This window comes from Octodon degus, unplaced genomic scaffold (genome assembly GCF_000260255.1).
Source record: "Octodon degus isolate 3935 unplaced genomic scaffold, OctDeg1.0 scaffold00017, whole genome shotgun sequence".
NCBI lineage: Eukaryota > Metazoa > Chordata > Mammalia > Rodentia > Octodontidae > Octodon > Octodon degus.
The window spans coordinates 21,268,184-21,295,560 of NW_004524593.1; the positions used below are offsets into that span (position 1 = coordinate 21,268,184).

Below are 27,377 nucleotides of genomic sequence, written 5' to 3' on the forward strand. Positions count from 1 at the left end.
AAAAAAAAAACAGGACAAGGGAAAAATGACCTAAAGTCTTTCAAGATAAAGAGTATATTTGAATTGCGGGAGATTCCTGTTTTTCAGTCTTGCTGTGCCCTGTTAAAAGTTAATGGGGGGTTGGGGAGATAGCCCAGTAGTCTAAGTGCCTGGCAAGTGCAAGGACCTGAGTTCGATCCCCAGTACTGCATGTTGTGCCAGCCCTGGGCACTAAGCTGGCCACTGAGACTGGGCATGCTGGTGCACACCTGTAATCCTAGCACTGGGGACACTGAAAACAGGATTGCTACACGAGTCTCAGCTGCATAGTGAGAACCTATAAATAAATAATGAATAAATTTTAAAAGGTAATTTTTTTTTCAGTACTGGAAATTGAACTCAGGACCTTGCACTTGCCAGGCAGGTGTTTATTCTACTGAGCTATCTCCCTGGCCCTTAAAAAGTAATGAAAAGCAAATGATTGTAACAGTTCTTTTCGTATGATTTTAATGTCCTTTTTAGATGTGTTTGTAATCAGGTTAGTCAAAGTATTGTGGGTTTTTTGTTTTGTCTTTTTTGAGACAGGGTCTTGCTATGCAGTTCAGGTTGGCCTTGAGCTCACTTTGTAGCCCAGGCTGGTCTCAAACTCTGAATAATCCTCCTGCCTCCTGAGTGCTGGATTGCAGGCGTGTACCACCACACCCAGCAGTATTACGGTTTTAACCCTGAATTTTGGTCACCCTTTGAATATTTTCTTGTTGGTGTGGGAACGAATGCAGTTGGCTCTCGGTGATCCTGGGAAAATGGCAAGAGGATAAAGAAGTAATGATAAGAGATGAACGCTGAGGTCAGGTGGGGCCCGCTCTCCTACACAGGGTCATTTTTCCAAGAAAAGAAACTGCCCAAGAACTGCAGAGTTTTGATCTATACACTCGGGAAGTTGACGCCAGTCTCAGCCTCTCTGCCGGCACCCCGCTTGCAAGCGCAAATGTCTCCCTTCCAAGCTGTCCCTGCTCAGGGCCGGCGTCGTCGGAGGCCTGCATGCGTGATTCAGTTCCAGCTTCAGCTGCTCTCTACAAGTTGTGCGTATGTTACATTAATGTTACATTAATGTAAATCTGACTGAGGAGGTGCTTGTTGGAGACCAAGTGAATACAGAACGGGGAGGGAAGAAGGTTGTTCTAAATGTCAGCTACGACTTGTCCAGGACCAGCTACAGAAAAGGTTATAATTGTGCTGTTTCTCCCCTAATATGGTTCTAATGTAAGATAATGTTGGCAGGCTTAATACTGGTTCTTAAGGGTTGCTAAAGCTGTATTACACTGTTCCATTTATGAAATGATGAGAGTAAGCATCACCCAAGGAAAACCTACCCTCTGTTCTGGTGAGTGAATGAGTACCTTTCTGTTTGTATGTAGGATGGTTCTAACATGTTAGGTGCAATTATAAGCATGCCTTTGAAATGTGTCTAGTTGCCAAGTTGCCAAGGGGTACATTGTAATGATTGATTGTGTCAACTTGAGAAGTTTAGAAGTTAAAATAAATCAGCTCCAAAAATAAATAAATAAATAAATAAATCAGCTCAGCCATTCTATGCCTTCAGGTGTAGAGGACCCACACCAGGCAGCTCATCACCTGGATGGTATAAAGGGAAATGAGCAAAGACAGAGGGGTTTGCGCTCCTTGGAGGAGCCCCGGTCTTTGCCATCAGCTTGGGCGTCATCTCTGGCTTGCAGCGCAGATTCCGGCTCCTGCCTTGGACCCTTCAGCCTTACAGTGCAGATGCACCTGCCATCCATCGCAGACCCATTGGCCAGCTGATAGGACTTGCGCGGAACACGGCAGCGAGCTCCAGACCTCGGGCTGAACCCTCCAGTCTCCAGCGTGCAGACGCCCTCTGCGTGCTTCCTCATCCGACTCTGGCTGACCATCGTGTGCCACGCTTGCAATCTCTTATAGTCTGTACATCTGGTGTTATGTCTGCTTCCCTAGTAAAACCCAGAATGATACAGACAGCATGAACCCAGCTCGCTGTCTCAGACAGAGGTGGCCTCAGAACCAGGAGGAAACTGGAAAAGCAGAATTGTCCTGCTCCAGGGAGCGGAATTAAATTTCTCCCAAGGTGTGTCATAGAGGGGCACCATCATGGAAGGTTTCAACAACCTATGACAGTGCTCATTTTGCAGGATTTTAAAGCACATCCTGCTGCCGGGCAGTGTTCTTAGTGCTACAAATACATAGTGAATGAAGCCAAGACCTTGGTTGTATGAAATTTACATTAGGGTGTGGTGACACTGGACTGAACAATTTCATAGTGATTAAGTTCTATAAAAAAAAAGTAACAGGGTCACAGGACTGAACAAGATGGGATAAAAGGAGCAGAGCTTTAATGGGTGAAGACTTTAAGGGCCTTACTCATCCTGAGCTACTCTACCTCAGAGCTACGCCCTACACTAAAGGAGGCCTGGTTTGAAGCATTTGGGCTGCAGCCCAGGGGGAAGCAGACATGAAGGATTTGATGTTGCATCACTGGAGGGAAAGAAAATGTGCTTGTTTCTCAGAAATACACAGGTCCTGCCCTTCTATAACCAGCCCAGCAGGCTCCCAGGCCTGCACTGTGTGCATCATTGCCAAAAGGCATGCTTTATTCTAAGTCTCCAACCCTGTGCTCTGTCTTCACTTATGTGTGAATGAGAAGCAGTCTCTACTGCAGTTAGTAACTCACATAGTTTCATTTAGAGTGCTGGGCTTGTGGCACATGCCTAGAATCCCAGCACTCTGGGAAGCTGCAGTACTGGGATCCCAAGTCTGAGCCAGTCTGGGCAATTTAGACTTAGTGAAACCCCATCTCAAAATAAAAAATTAAAAATGGCTGGAGAGGCGAGGCATGGTGGTGCAGGCCTATAATCCCAGCACTCAGCTGGCTGAGGCGGGAGGATCGTTGCAAGCTCAACACCAGCATGGCCTACAAAGTGAGCTCAAGGCCAGCCTGAGCTGCATAGGGAAACCCTGTGTCAGAAAATAAATAAAGACAAAAATAAAATGGCTGAAGATACAACTCAACGTGAAGGCCCCAGGTTGTTTCTACTACCAAACGGGAAAAGATAGGTATCCATTGTATATACGGCACATACCAATTTGGAGGAACTGAGAACAATTTTGTCTTGTAAGATTCCTTGTTTTTTCAGGCTTAGGAATGTCGCACCAGGGCCTCAGGCGTGCCAGGCCAGTGCTCCCCACCAAGGTATATCCCCAGCCCTCAACAAGATCCACTGGGCCTTAATTAGAAGCTGGCTCTTTGGGAATTCCGAGTGCTTCCCTAGCATGTGCGTGGGCCTGGATTGGATCCCAGCAGAAAAAAAAATGTAATTTAATTGGTGTGTTATTATTATTGATCACCAGGTTTCAATAGGTTGTTTTCAATAGGAAAATAGACACTGAAGTTGATTCACTTATCTATTGCTGTTAACAAACCACCCCAAACTCAGGAGCTTCAAGCAGCACCCGTGCTGTCCTGTGCCATACTCCTGTGGGGGTGGGAAGCTCGGTGACCCTTGGCTGAGTCACACCCGCGGCTCGGTGGCATCAGGCAGGGTCACTTGTCTGGTCTCCCGAAGAGCAGGGCAACTGACTGCGCTCAGCTCTGTGCCTGGGGATGTAAGCTACAGCAGCCGGTCTCAGCAGGCAGTCCCTCCTGTGCTCCTCCGTGGCAGACTGTGTCCACACGCCAGGCTTGTCCTCGCCTAGTGTCAGAAGCCACCCTACCACTCACCAACTCCATGGGCTCCAGGGAGTCACAGGCCTCCCACCTACGGGGGGTTAGGGGGTGGGTGTCGGTGCTATTGACTACAAGACACAGGCTTCCAGTGTTCTGGGCTGAGCTGAGCTTCTGCCCTGGACTCAATGCCTCGGATATGGGGGTGTCTTGGCCACCACAATCAGTGGCCAGACCAGACTCTTGCCCGAACTGGACCTGACTTAGTGGCCCTCCTGTCTCCGCCTCCCACAGAGGACGGCCGTCCAGGCATCACCACACTTGGCATGAGTCCATACTTGAAGTAAAACCTTCCCGGGCAGGGCCGGCCAGATAGCTCAGCGGACTAGAGCGTGACCAGGGTTCAATCCTGTAATCCCAGTGCTTGGGAGGTTAAAAAACAGGAAGGATCACTACAAATCTGTGTAGTGAGACCCTGTAGATCTTGTATTAAATACATTCCAACAAACAAACAAACAAATAAAAACCTTTCCAGGGGACTCTGATATGAAGTCACATTTGGAACTGCTTTGGCTTTTTGCTGTTTTTGTGCTAATGATTGAGCTCGGTTAGTACAGGCTAACCACATGCTCTTCCCCACAGTGTGCCTGGGAATTGTCAACATAAACTACAGCCTTGGGCTGGTGAGATGGCTCAGTGGTCTAAAGCACCTACTTAGAACAAACTTAGCAAAGCACAGGGACCGCGGTTCAATCCCCCAGCACCACATGCCAGTCAGCCCCGCCCCCTGGTGGGCTGAGCTGGCCACACACACACACACACACACACACACATAAAATAAAATTTAAAAAAACCCATGGCCTTCACTGAAAAAAGTGAAATTTTGAAAGGAATGGACAGAGACCTCAAATATAAAAATGCAAGCCATGGCTCAAATGTGAAATGTTATAACCTCTCATTAGATGGAAGAAAGAGAGAGCCCAGCTTTCCACAGGTAAGTCTTTCTTACAATAATACTGTAAGAATAAAGAAATTTTTAAAAAAATGAAATCAATTCCAACAGTAGAAAAATTTATAATTTTCAATGTACTAAAAAAAAAAAAAAGCCCTGGATAAATAACAAACAGCCACAATTAAATAATTTATTTTGAAGAAACTTTTCCCATAAATGTCTCATCAAACATAATAACAATATATACATTCATAATTGGAGTAGGAACACCTTAAAAATTACTGGGAAAAACAAGAGTGGAATTCTAGAACAACTCAAGTATCTGTGCCCTTAAGAAATCTGGCTTATGAGCCAGGAATGTCAACTGCACAAATGACCAAAAGGGTCAGCTACAACTAAACCTTTCTCATTTCTCCACCTGAGAAGAAGAAAAGAAATCTAACATGTTTGGTTTATCAAGTCTCCAAATTCACGATTGGCCTGGCTGATTAATAAAGCTAAATGCATTTTATTTTTTTTTTTTTTAATGTCTAGACAGGATCTCACTTGCACCCTGAACTTCTGCCTCAGCCTCCTGGGCAGCCCCACACCATGCCTGGCTATTTTTTTTTAACAGTAAAAATAACAGGCAAAATGCATCACACACATAGGGGTAGGAGTTAGACCCCATAAAGGCAGCCAATTCTCTAATGCGATTTCTCTTCCCAAGTAACTAATATAAGTTACTGATCAACGATAAATAATTCCACCCAATCAGATTTAAAATGTACTGTTCTGAGAACCAAGTCCTCCAGGCTGAGGAAAGGAAACTCTTCTAAGGAACCAGTGCCTTCTTGACAGACTCAGGGACGCGGCTTGCGTAGTACTCGTAGTTCCTCAGGGCAGCCAGGACCCCAGCGGAGTTCATGTGCTTCACGTCCTTGCTGTACTGCAGGGCGTTGCCGTGGATGTCCGTCAGCTTGCCTGCAGAGAGACGGTGGGCAGGGCTCTGGGAGGCGCAGGCGCCGGGCTTGGAGCGCAGGGCCTGCTGCATGCTGAGCACGCGTTCTACCACTGGGCTCGACCTCCAGTCTGCTCTGGTTACTTTATTTATGCTTGATTCTTGAGACAGGTCGCACTGTGCAGCTCAGGCTGACCTCAAGCTCACGAGGATCCTCTTGTCTCAGCCTCCCAACTGCCGAGATTACAGGTGTGCACCACCACACCTGGCTGATGGATTTTATTTTAAGGTTCCTTTGATGCGCATGCTGGGACCCAGGCCTCAGAGCTGCAAAGCAAGGGCTCTGCTGCTGAGCTGTAGCTCCACCTTGGGCAGGGACTGAACAGGCGCTGCTCTCTGAGCGCAGGCAGGACCTGATGTCTAGTGAGGGGGAACCACCTTAATGTGCGTCCATGTGTACTGCATTTCCAGCTCCTTTATCTTAGAACTAGAACTGAGACAGCCACCAGTACAGCTTCGGGAGGACTGAGTGTGTGTTTAGTGTTCTGAAAAAAAATTAACTGAGGAATGAGGTGAAGGTGACCATTGACTCCTAAAGAGGGAAAAAACCTTCAAGAGCACTAAAAGTGCAGTAAGAAGGAAGACCCAAGATGTGCTAGGCACAAATTCCTTCCAATGAATGTGATCGATACCTATGACAAACATGCACTGACAAAAACTCAGTTAAAATATATTGCAAAGGGGCTGGGGAGATGGCTCAGTGGAGTAAGCACTTGCCTGGCAGGTGCAGGGGCCTGAGTTCAAGTCGCAGTTCAGAAAAAAAAAAAAAAAAAAAATTGCAAGTAAGGGTTGAATTAAAAATAACTATGAGGAGATCCAGTCCTAGCCCAGGCCCGACTGGGGTTGGGACGCTGCGGGACAAGGTCCAGAGATCCAAGGCCCTCAGAGCTGGACTGCTGGGCTCTCCAGGGACGTGAGCGTCAGGCTGCGGGATGGGGGAGACCTAACCCAAGGAAAGGTCAGGCAGACACTCGGGACTGCAGCTGCCATTTTCATCCCCTGCGCCAAATATGTAGCGAACTTCTGCTGTGATAGCGGAACAACCAGTCCCTCTTTGTTCTGAGTGACAAGCACAATGTTATCTTGTGTGAAAAGTTGAGGTTTTTTCTAAAATATTTAGGTCGCATCCCATGAATAAAGTCCACATTTAGTTAATATTTAAAAACAAAACAAAACAAAAAAACACTATGAGATCAAAGTCCCAAAAGAAGACAAAAGAAAAATTTTCTAAAAACTGACTTATTCACTTATGAAATGTGGGCTCCCGCCTGGACGGGTGCTAGGCTTCCCCGCAGTGAGGCACAGTGCTGGCCCTGGGATGCGAGGCACCGGCAGCGCATCCCCTGTAGTTCTCTAAGGCACTCACCTCCCACCGCATGCAGGATAACTTCGGGTGCACATGTGTCCCACTTCTTACATCCGGGGCTTGCAAATATGTATGCAGACGCTTTGCCTTCAATCAGCTGAATGATCTGGAAGGTCGGAAGTGCGAATCAGCTGCCAGGAGCCGGTTACAGAGGGAGGAGGCTCACTCATTGTCCCCTCCTCTGCCACCGCTCCGCCAGACCTCACTGCCGCTCAAACCCCCACCAGGGTAGAGGACGCCAGGATTATGGGGAAATAAATAAGGGGGCACAATATCCTCCACCTACCGGAAGGGGAGCGAACTGGCCAAAGTACAAGGAAGACACGAGAGTGGTCTCCAGATCAGAGTTAGATGAACAGAGCTTTGCATTCACATTGGCTTTTTACTAACTATAAAAGCAATGTGTGGCGGGCCTGCCCCTTAGCTCAGCTCTTTAAGTGGCTGCTTCAACAAAGCACTCAGGCTCAGGTTGCCGTGGTTCGATCCCCAGAACTCAAGCCAGCCAAACCTGCCCTGAAGGCATTGGGGGGGGGGATGTATGTTTATTATAGAATAAAGCCTTTTAAATTTCTAAAAAACTGGCCATTACTAAATAGAGCAATGCCACACAGTGCCGCACCGTCTGCACCACAGTAAGGCCTTGCAGACAGCAGACGGCAGACAGCGGCGCTGACTTGCCCAATGCCTGAGCCTCTGACATTCCAGAATTATCTGCTGCTGCTCTTTTACTGAAGCGCCAACTTTTGTGGATTTGTTTTTTGAAACAGGATCTCACTAACTCCCTGTGTAGTCCTGGCAGGCCTTGAACTTTCAGCGATCCTTCTGCCTCAGCCTCCTAAGCGCTGGGTTGCAGGTGTGTGCCACCGTGGTGGTGCCCACAGATGGCACACAGGGACAGGAATGTGGCGGGAGGCCCCAGGGGAGCGTGAACTGCACTGGGCCTGTGCGACCCGTGCACAGGCAGAGGTGGCTCAGAGCAGGGCCAGGGCCGGACAGCAGCTGTGTCCTCTGCGGAGTGCCAGGCACTGGCAGCCGGGAGCGGGGCTGGGGGTGCAGGCAGGCACCAGGCAGGGCCTGCAGGACAAGGTCTCGGCAAGGGACCCCAGGGTCCCTGGGCACCTGCTGGCCTCCCTCGCAGCGACACAGGATCTGTCCTGACACCCCAGGGCCTGACCTGGGGGAGACGTGAGCCTCCCACCTTTTAGAACCTGAGTATTGCTGAAATGCGCTCTCGGTGGCAAGCGACGATCTTCGGGGCCCTCCCTGCAACTCTAGTTTTACGCTTCAGAAGCCCTCAGCTTCCGGGTCAGCAGCCCCTACCTTGTTCCCGGCGCCGCCCACACGCAGCACAGCGTCCGGCTCCATGGCCTGCACGCAGTCCGTCACCAGCTGGCTGCCGTGCGAGCGCGTGGTGGTGACGATGTGCTTCCCGGCGGGGGCCTCCTTCAGCTGGAACCCAAAGGCACCCAGCCCCAGCACGGCCCAGATCGTCCTCCCCAGCACGGCATCGGGGCCCGCCTAGGAGACAGTAGGGGAGCTGCTCGTCACCGCAGGAGAGGCGGAGAGGCAGACTTCAGCACGCGCAGGCTGCGCAGCCAGGACTACTGTCATGCTCGGGACGCAGCAGCGTACTTCCTTAGAAAAATAAGAGCCTCATCATGTTCTAAAATACTGCATCACTGACATGGAACCAAAGGACTTTTATCCCAGTGAGGGGATTACTATTTTTTTGAGTCAGGATATCATTCTGTAGCCCAGGCTGGCTTCAAACCCGCCATTCTCCGGCTTCAGCATCCTTGGTGCCGGGACCACAGGCAAGTGCTGCGATGGCCCAGCAGGCGTTTATGCGGTTGTCCTCCTTAATGGTTTCAAAGATGCTGAAGGGAACTTGTGCACCCTCTGCAGTCCTTGGGAAAGGAAACTTCACATACTGATTACCGTTTCTTTCAGTCAGCCAATGATCTGTCTGTTGTATCCAAAATAGCCATTTTCAAAGGTACCAGAGCTCCTGGGGAACCAAAGGGTGCAGGCTGATTCCTCCTTTCCTTATGCCTGCTCAGTGTTGCTACACTGACGGGGCAGAGCCACAGAACAGGCTAGTGGTGCAGCGCAGTGCGTAAGGGGTCGGGGTTCAAGTTTACGGACAGCTGGTTTCCCTAGTGACACCCCGCTGCTCCGCAATCCGAGCCTGCTACATCCCTCTGCAGAGCTCAAAGCACCTAGTCACACAGATTAGCTGCACATGCTTCTTAGAGAGCCATGACCAGTGTTTCACAGATGGCAAGACTGACGCGCAGCTGAGAACCAAACCGTCAGTGTGGGGCTCAGACCGCGCTTCACAGGCTGCTATCCCAGGTGCCCCACACGGCTCGGGGCACTTTGGCTGATTCAGGCTCCACACAACCCCACCAAGCAGGTGCCATCGTCTTAATCTTAAAGATGAGAAAATGAGATTTGGAATGATCTGACCCCAGATTCTAGGAAGTTCACAGCCAAACCCAGCTCATCCTTACTTAAAACTGATTTTTTTTTTTTTTTTTTTAACGTATTTGGAACAGGGTCTCACTACACAGCTTGGACTCATAGTGATCCTCCCGTTTTCAGCCTCCCCAGCGCTGGGATTACAGGCCTGCGCCATCATGCCTGCTCCGTGGCTGGTTTACCGCACCCGGGGCTGGCACCAGTGTAGTACGTGGTACCAGGGATTGAATCCCAGTCTCTGCACTTGCCTAAGCAGGTGCTTAGTCCACTGACCTATCTCACTGGCCCTGCTATCTCACTGGCCCTGATTTTTTTTTTTTCTTTTTTCTTTTTGGCAGAACCGGGGATTGAACTCAGGCCCTTGCGCTTGCCAGGGAAGCGCTTATTCCACTGAGCCATCTCCCTGGCCCTTTTTTCTTCTTTTTAAGGCAAGTCTCCCATGTTGCCCAGCCTTGGCGCAAATGGTCCTGCTGCTTCAGTCTCCTAGACGGCTGAGAGTACAGGCATGCTCCCCTGTGCCTGGTTAGACATTCTTTTTCTTTTCGTTTTTATAATGTTAGGGGATGAATCCAAGGCCTTTGCATTAAGACCCTGGCCCTTTTAAAAATTTTATTTTAAGATACATTCTCATTCAGCTGCCCAGACCGGGCCTGCCCACAGGCTCCTGGCTCAGCCTCGCAGGATGCCAGGATCTGACCAGACGAGCCCAGCCACCTGGGCATCATCAGTGTCCAGGCATCGTCTGTTTGTCAGGGGCTGCGCCCGGTGCGGCAGAGTGGAATGTGTTTAGTTTCAGTTCATTCCAGGTGCAGGGGCGTCAAGGGGTGGCTTGGTGAGCACCTGGGAAGCTGCAGCTGCTGATCCTGCGGGGCATGGGGACTGGAGCCCCACAGGGCCCCAAGCTGGGATGCGATGCTGTTCATAGGCCCCTGCATGTGGCCCTGTGTGACTCAGGTATGAAGCATGGGACAGTGAGGGCACCCAACAGGCTGCAGGCTGACTGTGCCCTCCAAAGTGCCTGAGGAGGACCCCAAAGCCAAGAGCTGGGAGCTGGCATTCAGTGTGGGCCCCAATTCCCTCTCCACTCTGTGTCATAGGATAGGATGGGTCCATGGGGCACAGATGGCCCAGGGTGGCTCTGGGTGCCCCCGGCTTTGGGCTGATTATGGAGCCTAACCTCAGGTTCCTGAGACAGCCAGCATCCCACAGTCCTTGGGCGCCAGTGTCCAGGTCCGCTGAGAGTGGCATTCCTTCTGTTCATGGAGTGCAGCCACCAGCCCCCGAGCTCCGGGTCCATCTCCGAGGACCTCATTCCTTCAGAGCTCTGCACTCATTTTTCTCTTGTTACTGTGTTTTAGTTTTTTTCAGACAGGGTCTCACTGTAGCCGAGGCTGGCCTAGAACTCATAATCCTTCTGCCTCAGCCTCCTGAATGTAAGGGTTGCAGGATAATTTTTGGTGGCAATAAAGGACAACTTAAGGCTCCTAATGGAAGCAAAACATGGTGGCCAGTGCCTGTAATCCCAGCAACTGGGAGGCTGAAGCAGGAAGAACAAGAGTTTGAGATCAGCCTGGCCAACTTAGCAAGACAGCCTCAAACAAAAAACTAGTCAGGGTATTTGTGTGCGCAGGGGGGGAACCTATAATTCCAACACTCAGGAGGCTGAGGCAAGAGGAGGACCACAAGCTCGAGGCCACACTGGGCCTTGAAATTAGCAAGATCCTGTCTCAAAAAAACAAACAAGGGGGTCTGGCCCTAGCTCAGTTCTTTAAGTGGCTGCTTCCACAAAGCTGTCAGCCTCAGGTTGCTGGAGTTCGATCCCCACAATTCCAGCCAGCCAAACCTGCCCTGAAGGCATTCGGAGCAAAAAAACCCCAAACAAACAAACAAAAAACAAAAACAAAAACAAAAAATGAAAAGGGCCGGCTATGGACCAACTGGTGCCAAGGCCCTGGGGTCGCTCCCATATAGGATTCCCAATGGCTAAGCCACAGCTCTGAGTGGCAGGATGACACATGTTTTATCCTTCCTCCTTGTGCCCACTGTCCTAGGAACCACTGGGTGAGAGGCTGAAGCTGAAATTCAGTTGCGTGGCTCAGTGGATCTGCCTAGAAGCACAATGAAGTTTGGCCCTGACTGTACCCCAGATGCCACCACTCAGGTTGACTGGCGAGCTCTCTGCCTGAGAAGGGGACAGGGCTCCCAGGGCCGGGTGAGCACTAGAGACACGTGTGTGGGTCCCTAAGCCTGGTCATGCGCACTGTTCCGGGCCTGATGCACTGCAGCCTGACAGTCAACTGCTAAAAGAAGCCGAAGCCAAAGCAGGAAAGAAGGAAAGAGAAAACACACAGCAGACAGAAGGGATGTGGCCAAGGAGAGGGGCAAAGGGGACAGCGGGATGGGGCTACTGGGCCGTGCTGGGGCTACTGGGCCGTGCTGGGGCCACACCAGCTCTTCTCCCCTCCATGCAGCCAGGCCCTGGCCTCCTCACCTCTGCCTTCTCGCTGAGCTCCCTGAGTGTCTGCCTTTCATCGTTCTGCAGAGAATGAATACAGTGTCTCTACTCTCCGAAAGAAAGGGAGAAAATTAGCAACAAGTCCTAGGCACGTCGCTCTTTCCTGCGATGGACGGTCCCACGCAATCGGAAGCAAGCGCAGGGTCGTGCTTTCCCGTTCACACGGGAACCCCAGGCTTCTGTCCGCGGAAATGCTGTGTGCACGCTATCGCAGCCCGTGAGGATTCATGGACACCTACGTCACTCACGTGAGGCCGTCCCGATAGTGCGCACCTGCTCTAAGTCCTAAGAAATATGTAGCTGCAAGTACAGTTTATAATCATACAAACAGCAGGAAATACATACTCATATTAAAAGTGAAGATTTATCCTGCTCTTAAATGAGAAAGTCTACAAATACTAACCTCAATACCACTTTGTTTCTCCAAAGTTCTATGAAAATCACATTAATATTATAGAGATACCTAAAGTCTTTCCTCTCAATAATTTCATCTAAAATTGTTTAATGGAGCTGACTGTGGGGGCACATGCCTGCAATCCCAGCTCTCAGGAGGCCGGGATGGGAGGATCTGTGCAAGTTCGAGACCAGCCTGGGCTAACAGTGAGCTCAAGGCCAGCCTGAGCTGCCCAGCAAGACCTGCCTCAAGAAGACAAAACAAACGTTTCATGATGCAGTCATCATCTGAAATGACGCAGGTCTCTCGCTTCTTTGGGTGGAAGGCATCAGTGATGGAGCTCAGGGATTTGAAATGCTTTTCTTTCGAGACAGTCTTGCGAAGTCAAGCTGCTTTGGCTGGGCTTGAACTTACAATCCTCCAGCCTTAGCCTCCAAGAGCACGAGGATCAGCATGCGCTACCACGCTCACCGACAAGACTCTCGCTGGTAAGGAAGACAATGTCTCTGAAGAACAGAAAGTCAGAGCAGAGTAGTGGAAACAAAAGCGACAGAGCGCAAGGGCACAGTCGTTATGGAAACGCGTTTATGCTCTGTGCCACATCACCTGGGAAGCCACGTGATTAGAGTCCCATCTTGGCTGCAATGGTTCATTGCTTCAGTGTGCTCCAAGAGCCACCTGAAAGCCAGGTGTCCCGATGAGCAGGCTGCCAAGAACCACATGCGTAATTCCCACACTTGGGCACTTTATCCTGAGCACATAAAAACTACAACGCACACAATGTGTCTGTGTGCACACGTATCCCTGCCCAGCGTCCGTAAGCCTGGGTTCTGACTCCACGGGGGCAGGACCTGGGAATCTACACTGCGAGGGGCTTTGTAACCGAGCTAGGAACCACCAGGTTGAATGGCATCAGGAGTCACATAACACCATGATTACTGCTGCATTCAGATATCCTGTGTCGCTCATAACAATACCTGGTAGTTGTAATAAGGCTGGTTAATAATCCCTGCTATGGCCTTCCCTTCGTAGGCAATTCCGATGAGAACGGTCACATTGTCCAGGAGACCTACAAAGAAGAAATGCCGATTCTAGATCTTTCTTGGGCTAGGACTCTTCAGCAGCACATCAGCTGCCTCAAGTTAGTTTTGAAAGACAGGTAAGAAAGGAACCTGATGTGAATCTGTTTTCTGAATGCACATTTCTGTCTGTCTGTCTGTCATCTGTTTTTCTGGTACTGGGAAGCCTTGACACGGAGGTACATCCTCAATCTTTTTACTCTTTATTTTCAGACAGGCTTTTACTAAATCATTATTCATCCACGGTCAGCCCCTCTTATAGTGAAATGCACAAATTATAAGGGAGCTGCCCTGAGACCAGAGGAGGAAATCAAAAGCGTCTGGTGTGGGAGTCAACACGCAAGTACGCGTCTACATTCTGTTAATACCATTAAAGCCATCTGGAGCTTCCTTATTTATCAATGGATGAGTTCTTTTTGTTTTGTTCTGAGGCAGGGTCTCGCTATGTAGTGCAGGCTGGCCTCGAATTCACTGTGCTGCCCATGCTGGCCTCAAACTCTCTGGATTCTCCTGCCTCAGTCTCCTGAGTGCTGGGATTACAGGCGTGCGCCATCACGCCCGGCTTCCCTGTCTCAGTAGTCATGGATGTGAGGTAGGTAACAGCTGCCACGTCCTAGGAGGAGGCATAAGCCACAGCACTAGCTTTGTAAAGAATACACCAACCATCAGATGGACAACAGAGCACCCAGACCGGGCTTCCTACTGAGAAACAGAACACACCAGCCATACCTTCGGTGTACTCCTTGGTGCCGTCCAGAGGGTCAACCCAAACCACAAGCTACAAAACAAAAATTTTACAAAAGGAGATCAAGTATAAAGTTACACAGGATTCCACCCATTCTAGATAGGTATAGACTTGTCCTAGACGTAAGATAGGGACAACTGGCGAAGTGAAACACCGTGTTTACAACTGCTCTTTACATATCAGTACCGATTTTTTATTTTCTTTTTTCTTTTTTTTTTTTTTTTTTGCGGAACTGGCAATTGAACTCAGGCCCTTGCACTTGCCAGGCAAGTGCTTGTTCTACTGAGCCATCTCCCCAGCCCCCCAATTTTTTTTTTAAAGTCTGATTTCCTACAGGACACTGTTCAGATGAGCCAATGAAAACAAAGGGCTTGTGAAACTGACAACATTTAAAGAACCAAGTTCCCTCTCAGGGCTTCCAGGGTGATGTGGGTCGGGCTGCCGTTAACCGCTAGAATTACCTGGTGTGGCTCTGTTGAGTGCGTCTGTCTGTCTGTCTATCTATCTATCTATCTATCTATCTATCTATCTATCTATCTGATATCTGGTTCTGGGAAGCCTTTGCAATGACCTACACCACTAGTCTTTTTAATTCTTTATCTTCAAACAGGGTCTTGCTCAATTTTTAAATTACCCAGGTTAGCCTGGGACTTGGACCCCTCCTGCTTCAGCATCCCAGGGTGCTGGGATTACAAGCATGCACCCACCATCTCCGGCAAGAGCACATCTCTGATGAACAGCGCCATGTATCCTTCTCTGTGTCCCCCACACCACAGCGCAAAGTGCCTTACCCACAGCAGTACGTACTCAGTCAGTGTGTTAAATGACTTATGGATAGAAAGATGGAGATGAACGACTAAGTCTGAAGCCAAGGATTACTTTACGTTGCACAATTATAATAAGTGAGCTGATGTACCCAGCCCCCCAAAAACCTCAGAGTACCTGCTTCATCTCATTCCAGCCCCAGTTACCAAGGATAAAATGTTCTTTGTGGTACAAGGGCAGAACCCAGGCCTCACATGCAGTAGGCAAATGCCTTACCCTGAGCCACCACCTTGTGCTTTTGTTTTTTATTGTGAGACAGCATCTCACCATGTTCCTGAGGCTGGCCTCAAACATGATCTTCCTGCTTCAGCCTCTTGAGTATCTTGAGTTATCATGCTCAACTCAATGAAATCTTTTTCTTTTTGGCGGAATCAGGGATTGAACTCAGGCCCTTGCGCTTGCCAGGGAAGTGCTTATTCCTCTGAGACGTCTCCCTAGCCCATTCAATGAAATGTTTTATTACCACATCTACTATACAAAAAAATAGGACTCTCGCTGGGGAGATAGCTGAGCAGGCTAAACGCCTGCCTGGCAAGCTGAAGACCGAGCTTGATCCCCGGTGCTGTATGCCATGCTGGCCCCTGAAACTGGGCATGGTGGCACATACCTGTAATCCCAGTGCTGGGGACGCTGAAACAGAAACACTATGAGTCTGAACTGCATAGCAAGACCCTGTATCAAAATAAAAGGGTGTCTTCCTAAAAGTACTTTTAATAATGGCTTTAGGGTACAAAACCTAAATCAATAGACAAATGTCTCACATGGCCAAATTCCACCTCTTAAATGGCTCTGAAAGATTTCAGGTTCCTGGCCAGGTGTGGTAGTGCATGCCTATAATCCCAGCCCTCAGGAGGCTGAGGCAGGAGGATCACTATAAATCTGAGGGCACACAGTGACTACAAGACCAGCCTGAACTACACATTGAGACCACCGAGTCTCCAAAGTATAATTACTGACTTTTTTTTTTTTTTTTTTTTGGTCTTTTTAAGACAGGATCTCACTGTGCAGTTCAGGTCGGCCTTGAGCTCAGCCCAGGCTGGTCTGGTCTCAAATTCGCAACGATCCTCCTGCCTAAGCCTCCAGAGTGCGGGGGGTTACAGGGTGCATCACCACACCCAGCTTAATTACTGACTCTTCATTGACAAGGCTACAGCAAGAAGCAGGGGTTAGTGGAGCGTGCACTGGAAGCTGGCCCTTACGTCCTCCTCTTTAATGCTGCGGTACTGTGCCGGACACGGCTTCTGCAGGATCTCCTCCCACTGGCCGTCCTCAATGAGCTCGTGGTCTACGTCCTCCTCCGGGGGCAGGTCCTGTACCAGAGATACGGGCAGTGCAGACAGTCACTAAGCCGCGGAGGTCACCGAGCAGCCTGAATGGTGCGGCACGGACGAGGCGGCAGTCACGCTCTGCCGGCGCTTCTCCTTACCATGCACGTGGAAATCTTTCCAGCAAACCCAAGAAAACCACCAAGACCCTACATGTGAGCCATTAAAATTGGCCACCTTGTCCCAGTGTCAACATCCTGAGCAGGGTTTAGAAAGAAAAGATCTTTTGCTTCTAAACTTCGAGAAACATACCCAAAAGACAAAAAAAGAAAACATTATTTTACTCTCAGAAGAGATATCTAAGGGGCCGGGGAGATGGCTCAGTAGAATAAGCGTTTCCCTGGCAAGCGTAAGGGCCTGAGTTCAATCCCCAGTTCCATCAGAAAAAAAAAAAAAAAAAAAAAAAACAAAGAGATATCTAAAGGCCAGGTGCAGTGGCACACTTCTGTCATCTCAGCACTTGGGAGGTTGAGGCAGGAGGATCACCATGAGTTTGAGGCCAGTATGGGCGATGTACTGAGTTCAAGGCCAGACTGAAGAACAAAGTAAGATTCTGTTTCAAAAAACCAACCTCCTCGGGCTGGAGAGATGGCTCAGTGGTCTAAAGCACCTACTTAGAACAAGCTTAGCAAAGCACAGGGACCACGGTTCGATCCCCCAGCACCACATGCCAGCCCGCCCCGCCCCCTGGTGGGCTGAGCAGGCCACACACACACATAAATAAATAAATAAACAAATAAAAAAAATTAAAAAAAAAAAAAACCCAACCTCCTCATTAAGAGAGAGCAGAAGAGCGAGAACAAGCTATTTTTCACATCCAGAGTGTGACCATCTTTGGAGACATAGACAGGCAAGCCTCCCTTTAGACACAAACAATAGAGCCCATTCTCTCCCAATGTTCTACCCCTCTGCACATCTTTCTCATTTTACTTTGTGGTGCTGGTACGGAGCCCAGTGTGTCGCGCTTGCTAAGCAGACCCTCTGCCACGGAGGCACACCGCTTGCCCCGAACTCTGTCCCTCGTTGTGTGGTGCCGGGGCTGAATCCAGGTCTGGGTCTGCCCCACCCACCCGACTGAGCTGCAGGGCCAGCCCATGGCGAGAACTGCAACTGTAAAGGAGCCACTCAGCAGAAGGCATATCAGGACACGACCTAGAAAGGGACCAGAATGCTCCCCAGGAAGGGTCCCCTCTAAGGAATACGGCACCACTACTGTGCTGGGAAGCTGAGTCCGAGAGCTGACCTGTGACAGTGCCACCGTAGTGCCAGTTACTGAGCCAGAAGGCAGATAGATGGAGGTAACCTTGGGGCCCTCCCCCGTACCTCCTCTCCGATGACGGTCAGCTTGGGGAACTTCTGCACCAGGGAGGAGCAGATGCTCATCTGCACCAGCCGGTCGGCTTTGGTCTGCAGGTCTGTGGCGCAGGTCTGCAACAAAGGGGCAGAGCTCACGGACAGTGAAATCCTACCTCTAAACGCACAGGCATCCGAGCAGCTCATGCCCCGCCAGAGCGAACGCACAGCCAGCCAGCGAGCCTCTGGCTTTTCTTCCCGTGGATCCACTGTGCTTACAGTGCAGAAGGGTCTTTTTCCAGCAGCTGTCAGCTAAGTGCTCTGTTCTGGACTGCACCCCTGCCCCAGGGCAGCTAATGTTTGGAAAAATGCTTTATTTATTCTTATTTTTGGAAAAATGCTTTCAAATTATGTAGAATATTTTCTTCCTTGGTTGAATATGTCATTCATAAGATCACTCAGATGAGAGAGAGAGGGATCAAAAGACAGTGGGGGCGCAGGGCAGTTGGGGCGAGTAGAAAGAATCAAGAGGTGGCAGGCAGGCGCCAGCTCCCCAGGAGGCGTTCGATCGCTGCACACCGCACACGTGCACTGATAACAAAGATTTAAAACGAAAAAAAAGGGTTGAAAGATAGGAATTTAAAACTCGAGCTTTCATTTTTAGGAGCAGCCCAGGTCTGCATTACACAAGGATTGCATTCCGGGTGGGCGTGTGGCCACCTGGGCACAACAGACGTCCACTCCCTTCCCATCAGAGAGCGGCCCGCCTCCCTACTGTCTCTCACTCTGCTCTCTCTTTTGGGTTTCTCATAGCAGACATCACAGCTGGAGCCCAGCCAGGGCAGATGAGTCACGTGGAGAAAACCGTCTTAACCGTTTTTTTCCAGGCTGGGATGTAGCTCGGTGGTAGAGTGCGTCTTACATGTACAAGGCCCTTGGTTTGATACCCAGCACCACACAAAAAAATGTATGCATGGTGGCGCACACCTGTAACCCCAGCAGCACGCCGGAAGCTGAGGCAGGAGGATTACCCCAAGTTGCAGGCCAGCCTGAACTACAAAGCGAGAGACTGTGCCACAAGGCCAAGAACATTAGTTTTCCACTTTTTTCTCTCTCTCCTAGTTCATCTTTTTGGTTTCGCCGGGTCCCTGTCGGCAGCACACGCTGATTACACTCTCTATGGACAGCGGGCACGTGGCACACGTGGTTCTCCTCTTTCCCCTTGCCCACCAGCCCTCTTTTGGGGCAAGCCCCAGATTTGTTTATTTTTAAGTCCTTATAAGGTCAATTGCCATAAGGACGGCCTTGAAGAGCAAGGACTTGGCGTCCGAGGGCTCAGAGTGCATGTCAGGGACCACAGCACCCAGCTCCACTTCAGCGCCACGGGCTGCAGCCCCCATACCTTCTCCACGATGCCCAGGTCTCCCTCAGCCATCACACGTCTGACGATCACCCCGGCCTTCTGTGCAATGGCGTAGGCTGAGGCCACCAAGCGCATCAGCACCGTGGGGCCTGCGGCCATGGTGGGCTGCAAGGGGAGAGGCCAGAAACGTGACTGCAGGGCCAGCTACCATGCTGCTTCTTTCCCCCACCCGTGAGCTGCAGGGGACCTCTGATAAGCGCCACCAAACTCCTCACTGCTTCTGACCATTTCACAGCATGGGGGAAACCGGCCTGGCTGCTTGGGGTGTGAGAAAGCTGTGTGTGTGAGGTGTGCCACATGTGAAGGCCTGGAAGGTGCCTCTGACAGGCTCCGGGTGCGCGTCAGGGACAGCGGTGCCCAGTTTTGTGGGCTGTGGCACAAACATGTAACCCAGTGAATGTACTATATAGCTACCGTGGGCCAGGCAGGTGTGGGGGACACCTGTAATTTGAGTGCTCTGGAGGCTGAGGCAGGAAGGTAGCGAGTTCAAGTCCAGCCTGGACAACTCCGGGAGACTGTATCTGAACAGAAAAATTTTTAAAAAGCGCTGGAACTGTAGCTTGGTGGTGAGCGCTTGTGTAGCAGGTGTAAGGTCTCGGGTACATGCCCAACTCTGCAAAAACAACCCGGTATGGGCACCACAGAGATTAATGCACACATGGGCTTGGCTCAGGGACCAGCCGGCCCATCATGTGCGAGGTCCCGCCTTCTGTCCCAGCACCGCCTTAAAGGGGGTGGCACTGCCCGTGGGTACAACTGCCTTCTAAAAATCAGTGAATACTCTTTTAGAGCCTTAATAGCTCTCACCTATTTTATTTTTCCCATCTCCGAAAGAGACAACAAGAAACAACCCAAGGAACTGAAGACCATCTGAAGGGACAGGACATGGAGACACAGCCTCCCATCACCCCACACAGCTTCTGGAGATGGACACAGCCCTCCACAGCGGGGTCCATCTGTAAACCCGGCACTTGGGAGGCTGCGGCGGGAGCACTGGGAGCACTGCCGTGAGTGCGGGGCCAGGCTGGCTACACAGCAAGACCCCCATCTCAAAAAAAAGACAGAAACAAAACTGACGTATGGCACTGAATACCATACTTTGGCCATACTTTACGTGTTTGGAATTATGATTAATATAAAATGGGTTTCTACGGAGTATTTTAATTGTTTATTTTATTACAGAATTTTCTTGGCATATTACATGTGAAATAAACGTGTTATGATCAATACTAATTCAGGTTCACAGCAAAGAGAAATTTAACAACTACTTCCTGGGCCTTATCTCTACTGCTGTGTTTCCACAGCCAGCCAGGTATCTGATTGGCTCGGCAGTGGCCTTGGCTTCAGGCAACCAGAGTGCCACACCTTGGTGTCCACGTGGGACATCTGTGAGCTGCTGTGCAGTCTGACCCCACTGTTTGTGATTTCCTTTGATAAAAGAGTCAGGAGGGTGTGGCTCCGATATTTCAGATACGTGTGCGCAGCCTTCCTGCAACTCAGCCACATCCTTGTGTGCAGTGGTTGCCAACTGGCACACAACACTAAGGTTTTCCATGTCTTCCTCCTTCCTCACAAACTGTGCCCTGCTTTCATTAAGCACCACTGAAAGCTGTCATCCATTTACAGGAAGTGATGAAGAAAAGAAGAATGGAAAAATGCAGTCTAACCCCAGGGAGAACAGTGATTTCAACAAACCCCACATGTCACTCGACGTGGGAAGGGGGAAACCTCCTCATTATTTTCTCTGCAGGATGCCCTTCGCAGTCCACTCTGAAGCAGTAATGACCTGTCACAGTCCCCAGGCCTAATGTTTTTCTTAAATGTTTCTTAAACAAAGACTCATTTTTGGTTCTTGGCATAAGGAAAATGCACTGAACTACAGTATCAAAGCCCAGCCCCTGCTCGAGGTGTTCCTGCAGCCCTCAGTCCTGTACCACCCAGGGCACAGAAGAGAACCACATCTATGGTGGCAGCTGGGTTAAGAGCCAGGCGGAACCAGCAACAGGCTCAGGCAGTTCGAATCACATCGGTCTTCCTCATGGGTCCTGATCTCTCCCTCTGGGATCGAGCCTTCCTAGAGGCTGAGTCAGAACAGTGCCGCAGTTAGAGCGCTGACATCCTGGCAGGCACCCTTAGGTGTGCAATGACAGAGCGGCTGAAATCCTCCTAGCTTGAACTCAAAGACCTTCGGCAGTAGTATGCAGGAACTCAGCTGCCTCCTGGAACAGGACTGGCGCTGCCGAACAAGCAACGTGGGGAAGCACCGAGTCCACAGGCGAGCCTCACCCCACGCTGGTGCTCATTTCTGGTCCTCCAGCAGGGGCATGGGACGGCGTCAAGGTCCACGCTCCCATAGTTTCTGCAAGGATCTTTGACATAAGGGTGTACAACAGACAGTAACTACTATGCCCTGAACCACACACAGGTTCCTTTTCATTCCTCCTGGGCGGAAAGCTTAAGTAAGTGTGACAGGGGTTGCACAGCTCTGGGTAGGAGCTGTGCCGAGCCGCATCCCCAGCCCAGCTGCCTACCTCTTAAGGCAACCACCCTAACCCCATCCATCCGGGTAATCTTTGAGACATCGTCTTGCTGGGTAGTCTAGGCTGTTTTTGAGTCCACTAGGTAACTTAAGTTATCCTTGACTTGGCATCCTCCCGCCTTGGCCCCCAGGGTGCAGCACCACCACACCTGCTAGCATTTGAGAAACCTTAGCAGGGCTGAAAATGTAGCTGTGGCAGGACGCCCTCTCTCCTTTAGCACACTCAAGGGCCGGGACTGACCCCCAGCACTTCACAAAGCAAAACAAAATAAAGGAAAAGAAAAGAAAATACAAAGTACAACTACCAACAAGGGTAATTCAGAAGGGTAAAAAAATCACAGGACTCAAACAAGCAGCTTCTTCTCACCGCCTGGGCAAGGCATCTTTAGTGCAATATAAGGGTGGCCCGCGAGGGGGGATCAGTATCTAAAGTGACCCAACTTCCTCCCAATCGAAATGCTGAAATCATTTTCCACTTGGAACCTGGCCAAAGGGTGCTGAAGTTCAAGGTCATCTGGAAAATGAAAATGTGAGCTTGACTAGACTAGCAAATTCAGAAGAAGAACAAGGAAGAGAGGGTCTCGCCTCCCAGGAATCAGAATGTGGCACAAGTGCGCCACAACTCAGACAGACAAGCGGAATGCAATACATTCCAGAGATAAATCCAAACACGCTAGGAGTGTACTTAAAAACCAAAGAGGAAAGTCAACTATGGGGCAATGGCAGGCACTTGCTAACTTGCTTTAAAAAAAAATTGTTTTTTGTATTCTTTTTTTTTTGTATTCTTTATATAAAAATACACTCTGAAAAAAAAAAACACTCTGGCAGGGGGTGATGGCACACGGCAGTAATCCCAGTACTCAGAGGCGGAGGAAGGAGGATCGCTGCAAGTTCGAGACCAGCCTGGGCCACAAAGTGAGTCCAAGGCCAGCCTGAGTTGCATAGCAAGACCCTGTCTCAAGAGGCCAAAAATAAAATAACATAGAAATTCACTCTGGGTCAATAACTAGCTTTTTTGTTTGTTTGTTTGTTTGTTTGGCAGAACTGGGGATTGAACTCAGGCCCTTGAGCTTGCCAGGGAGGCACTTATTCCGCTGAGCCATCTCCCTGGCCCCAATAACTAGCTTTTAATTAAAACTAAAATATGAAAAATAAGAGTACAAAAAAAGAATAGTACATAAGTGTTTTATAAACTTGTGAAGGCCTTGAAACCATACAACCAAAACTTCATAAAATACACTATATGGATGAATTTGCACAAACTTAAAATTTTGATGTAGCCCAAAATACCCGAGTTAACACGTAATTGACAACGGAGGAAAAAAAAATCTGTGCCACACAGTCAACAGAGCTAATCTGCACAGGGCTCCGTCAGTAGCCAAAGGTGAATAATCCAGGGGAAAATGGACCTACGAAGCAGCGGGACTTTCTAGAAAAACACAAAAGGTTCAACTTCACGGATTATGAAAGAAACACAAGTAAAGCCAGATGAAGCAGCAGCGTCCACGTCTGAGGGGCGCGGACAGTACAGCCTGCCCGGTTCCCGGGGGTGGGAACTCGGTGCCGAGCACCCCGGGAGCAAACCCGAAGAAACGTACAAGCAGGGAAACGCCAGCTCGGCAAGCACGCCCGCAAACAGGTCCAAACGGCAGCCGGAAGTATTTGCTATCACGAAAAGTAGCGTTATGTGGAAGAAGGTCTAAGCCCGGATGCATGAAGGAGGTCCATATGGAAGTGGAAAACGGCCCCCCGGAGCAGGAAAAGGAAAGCACAGGGAAACGGAACGTTCCCGCCGGCCCGAGCGGTGATGCACAGCTGTAACCGCAGCCCTGGGGTGGACGAGACCCGAGGACCGCCGCGAGGCTGAGGCCACCCTAGGCTACGCAATCCTTTCAAATCCTCCAAATTAAGGAAAGAATGTTGACAGCAGACCTGTAACCGAGATACCTGGAGAGGCAGCATGATTCGAGTAAACTTTGTTTTTTAAACACACGTGCTTTAAATCTCTTTTATCTGTGCAAAAGCATGGTGGAGTTAAGGAAACTAGCAATCAGTGGTGTCCAGCGCCCCGCCCTCCCTGGCGGAGGAAAAACTTACTGTTGCCAAAGCTGCGACAAGGACAGAGGAAAGACCCTGGAGGAGCACCCGAAAGCGCGCTCTCGGCTGCAGGTCCCTCGCGGCGCTCACTGCCGCGCTCCGGAGTCCGGAGGTCACCGCGCACCCCGCTACTGGGCATGCGGGACTCCCGCGCAGGCGCACCACAGCCCCGCCGCCCGGCCGCCCCCCACCCCGGGGTTCCGAGCCGCCGCAGGTGTGGCCAGACCCGGTCATAACACGGAGAAAGGATTGCGTCCCTGGCTGTCGTTTTTCAGTTGTATGTCAAAGGGGAATAGGAAGATTTATGAATGATCATTATAAACAGCATTGGAGAAAAAGAACAAAGCTGGCCGTGGTGGCACGCCAGTCATCCCAGACCTCAGGAGGCCGAGGCAGGAGGATCACTTCAAAAAATATCTTTACGTTGATGGGCTTTACTAAGTCATACAAGAAAAACAGTGAACGTTTCGCACTACGGTCAGAGACCCTCAAAAACTCTTAGTTTTTGTTGTAATGGGTTATTTTAGCTGATTGTGCTTATGGCTCCTAAAATTGGACGGTTTTTGTTTTTGTTTTTTTGGGACAGGGTATAGCTATGCAGTTAAGGCTGGCGGTGAGCTCACTTTGTAGCCTAGCTGGTACTGAACTCTCAGTGATCCTCCTGCTTCAGCCTCCCCATTGCTGGGATTACAAGCATTCACCACCATTCCTGGCAACGTGGTTTTTTTGTTTTTTAATGTGATGCAAGTGTTTTCTTCCAGTGTAGTGAGGGAGAGGTGACACTGTTGCAGAAACATCAGTATCAATCCAAATGGAAGACTCTTAGCACCTAGCTAGCAGTTAGAAGGCAATTTTTATTACAACAGCGGGCTAGGGAACCCAGCGGCTCAAATCAGCAGCCTAGAGTGAGATTCGAGTTCAGTTTAATTATGTTTTGAAAGCAGAAAATACAAAGCTGATAGCAGATTATTACATAATTGGTTACACGGACTACAAGAATTGTGTCATGTCTGGCCAGGCTGGTTTGCACAGGAACATTCTGGGAGGGACAGGGTCTGAGAAGAGTGGGTTGAGTGGAAGTGTCCTTGACTGGCTGGTGTTCCCCAGACTTGCTGGCATGAAGACCTGAAGCAAGCAGAAATTACTGTGTAGTTTTAAAACACAAGCCAGACCCAGTTGGTCCGACACACACGTTGTTAAGGGGGAGTCTGGACTGAGACAGTCAAGGCCAGTAGCTACAGTACAGGCAGCATGACCCAGTCGCAGGCTACGAACTGAGTTCCAACTCGTGTTACAATGTGCCTGCAAACCTGCTGTTCTGTAAGTGCGCCCTGGCAACATGACATGGTGATTCTGAGCAGGGGCGTTGGACGTAAGCGCCTGGCTTTGCGTCTTGCTCTGCTCCTTCTTAGCTGTGTGAGCTGCACAAGTTATGTAACTTTTGTGAGCTTGATTTTATCTTTATTTATTTTTTTGGCAGAACTGGGGAATGAACTCAGGCCCTTGTCTTCCTGTCATCTTGCTCTCGCTCTTTTTTTTTTTTTTTTGCTCTGTGTTTCTTTCACTTTTGTAGAAATCTATTAACTTCCAAGTGAAGTTGGCAATGTACATCTGTAATCTCAGCACTAGGAAAGCCGAGGCAGGAAGATTTCAAGTTTGAGGCAAATCTGGGTTGTTGCTTCAAAAATAATAAATCTGTCAGTGTTTTTATTTATGCGTGGCAAGGCTGTGTGGTGTGTTTTGTCATGAGGAAGGCTGTTCCCAAGGGGTTCACTTTGCCACAAGATGGTGACAGTTGTGACCTGTATTTGAATGAGAGCTCAGCCACTAGCCTGGCATACTCCATTTCCTCTGGGTCTAACCTCCATTTGCCTCCTTAACTTTTTTCTCCCCCATCTGAGTTGCTCTCTCCTGAAGGCACCTGGATTCAGAGATCAGTAACTCTGATGGATAGAGACCCTTATGACACAGGACCAAATCTCCCCAACGAACAGAGAGCTGAGGAACAGGTGACCTATGCTGGCCCTGACCCAAAGAGGAGCAGTTACCCCTGGAGGGACAAGGGTGTCCCCTTGGACAGGAGCCATCAGGTCAGGACAGGTCTGGGCCTGTGCCCCTAAGCACCTCACAGAGCCAGCCTGAGGTCCCCTGGCTACACTGGGTCACCTGTGCTGCCACCCTGTACCCTCAGCTCTGTGTGCTCAACCCTGTCTTTGCACCTCTTCCTATCAAATCTCATCTCTGTCAGCCCTTACTGGCAGGGTTTGGGACTCCACTGACCTTCCAGGTGTGGGCTTGCTGATCAAAGCACTTCCCAGCACAGAGGACAGTGCCCAGCCTTGGTATTCTGTGAGCCCCTGGTCTGGGGCTGTCACCCCAAGCGCTGATCACATCAGGAAATGGACCAGCAAAGAGAGCTGGGCCTGTGGGACACTCGAGTGGAGGCTGCCTTGCACACCACACTATTCCACAGGTTTGGGGTGCATAGGGAGTCAGAGAACCGTCAGGGACAGAAAAGGTAGCCTTGGGGTATCATTAAGGGTCATGGGGGCAGTGGATTTGCACTGAGCTCCAGCCGGCTGTTGACCTGTGACCAGTGCAGAGAGATGTTCTGGCTGTGTATGCTTCAAATTTCAAAGACTCAGCATGAGGGGATGTTAAGACACCTTGGTAATTTTTACTGATTACATACTGAGTGTCATCACAGGTTTATTGTATTAAATAACTTTCCTCCCCAGTACTGAAGATTGAACCCCTAGACCTTCACACTGAGCTACACTGCAGCCCCCTCCTTTGCGCTTGTTTTATTTTGAAATAGGTCCCGCTCAGATGCTGTCATGCTTTGGGCCTAGATGTGCCCCCCAAAGCCTCAAGCGGTCATAGGTGGGACTTTTTCAGACTGAAGAATCTAGACTGTGATGCTGGCGTTGAGCGTGTGATTACTAAGTCAGGCCAGTGACTGGTTTGGCACCTCCTACCTCTGCTCGCCTGGATATGACATATGGGACACAAAGAGGCTTTTCTTTTCCCTGGTTTGCTATGGACTTTTTCCGTTGTGATTCCCGCCTGCAAGTCACTCAGCCTAGGAACCAGCCCATCATGGTCTGAACCGTGTACAGCTTGGGAGCTAAATAAAACCTTCCTCCCTTCAATTGTAGGTGTTGGGTACTCTGTCACAGTAACAAAAAAGTAATTGAGATGGATGCTAAGACGCCCTTCCAGGGCTGAAACTTGCAACGCTGCTGCTTCAGCTTCCTAGCGCTTGCCAAGCAAAGGAACAAATCACAAAATGCGAGCGATCGCTAAGCCGCAGCAAATACCCAGAACCGCTCCGGAGTGTACCCAGAAGCCCGCGCGCCGCCACGCCCTTCCGGTGCTCCGCGCATGCGCACTCTCACACACCTGAGGCACTTTGGGGGTCTCTGACAGTGGGCTCAGCGCATGCGCATTGCGGCTCGCCCCAAAGTTTCTCAGCTTCGGGCTAGTCCGGGTGCGCGCGGCCGAGGCCGCCTGTGAGTTGAGGGGCGCCATGCGCTGGGGGCTGCGCGCTCGCCGGCCGGGGGCGGCGGCTCTGGCCGCGGCTCGCAGCCGCTGGGCTCCCCGCTGCTCCCCGTGTCGCCCGGGACCGCTGGGCGCCGCCGCGAGCCTT

General features: G+C 50.2%; 2 protein-coding genes across 3 annotated transcripts in view; one reads left to right on the forward strand and one right to left on the reverse strand.

The window, feature by feature from the left end:
• Positions 1–4,822: 4,822 nt before the first annotated feature.
• On the reverse strand, positions 4,823–23,875 carry Bpnt1 (3'(2'), 5'-bisphosphate nucleotidase 1). 2 transcript variants are annotated; one of them, XM_023710358.1, is made up of 10 exons: positions 23,729–23,875; positions 19,072–19,197; positions 17,700–17,804; positions 16,251–16,361; positions 14,211–14,259; positions 13,380–13,471; positions 11,985–12,029; positions 8,333–8,530; positions 7,013–7,118; positions 4,823–5,609 (listed from the first exon to the last, which is right to left on the reverse strand). In XM_023710358.1, the coding sequence occupies exons 2-10, from the start codon at positions 19,189–19,191 to the stop codon at positions 5,461–5,463; spliced, it is 975 nt and encodes a 324-aa protein (XP_023566126.1). In that variant the 5' UTR covers positions 19,192–19,197; positions 23,729–23,875; the 3' UTR covers positions 4,823–5,460. The 2 variants fall into 2 exon arrangements, with proteins under 2 accessions (XP_023566126.1, XP_004626937.1); XM_004626880.2 differs by lacking the exon at positions 11,985–12,029 and having other exon boundaries at positions 23,729–23,873.
• A 3,224-nt stretch (positions 23,876–27,099) lies between these two features.
• Iars2 (isoleucyl-tRNA synthetase 2, mitochondrial) overlaps positions 27,100–27,377 on the forward strand; it is a 33,051-nt gene continuing 32,773 nt past the window's right edge. Inside the window, exon 1 of the mRNA XM_023710194.1 lies at positions 27,100–27,372. Coding sequence (XP_023565962.1) covers positions 27,258–27,372 — 115 coding nt within the window. The 5' untranslated portion in view covers positions 27,100–27,257. The remainder of the gene's footprint in view (positions 27,373–27,377) is intronic.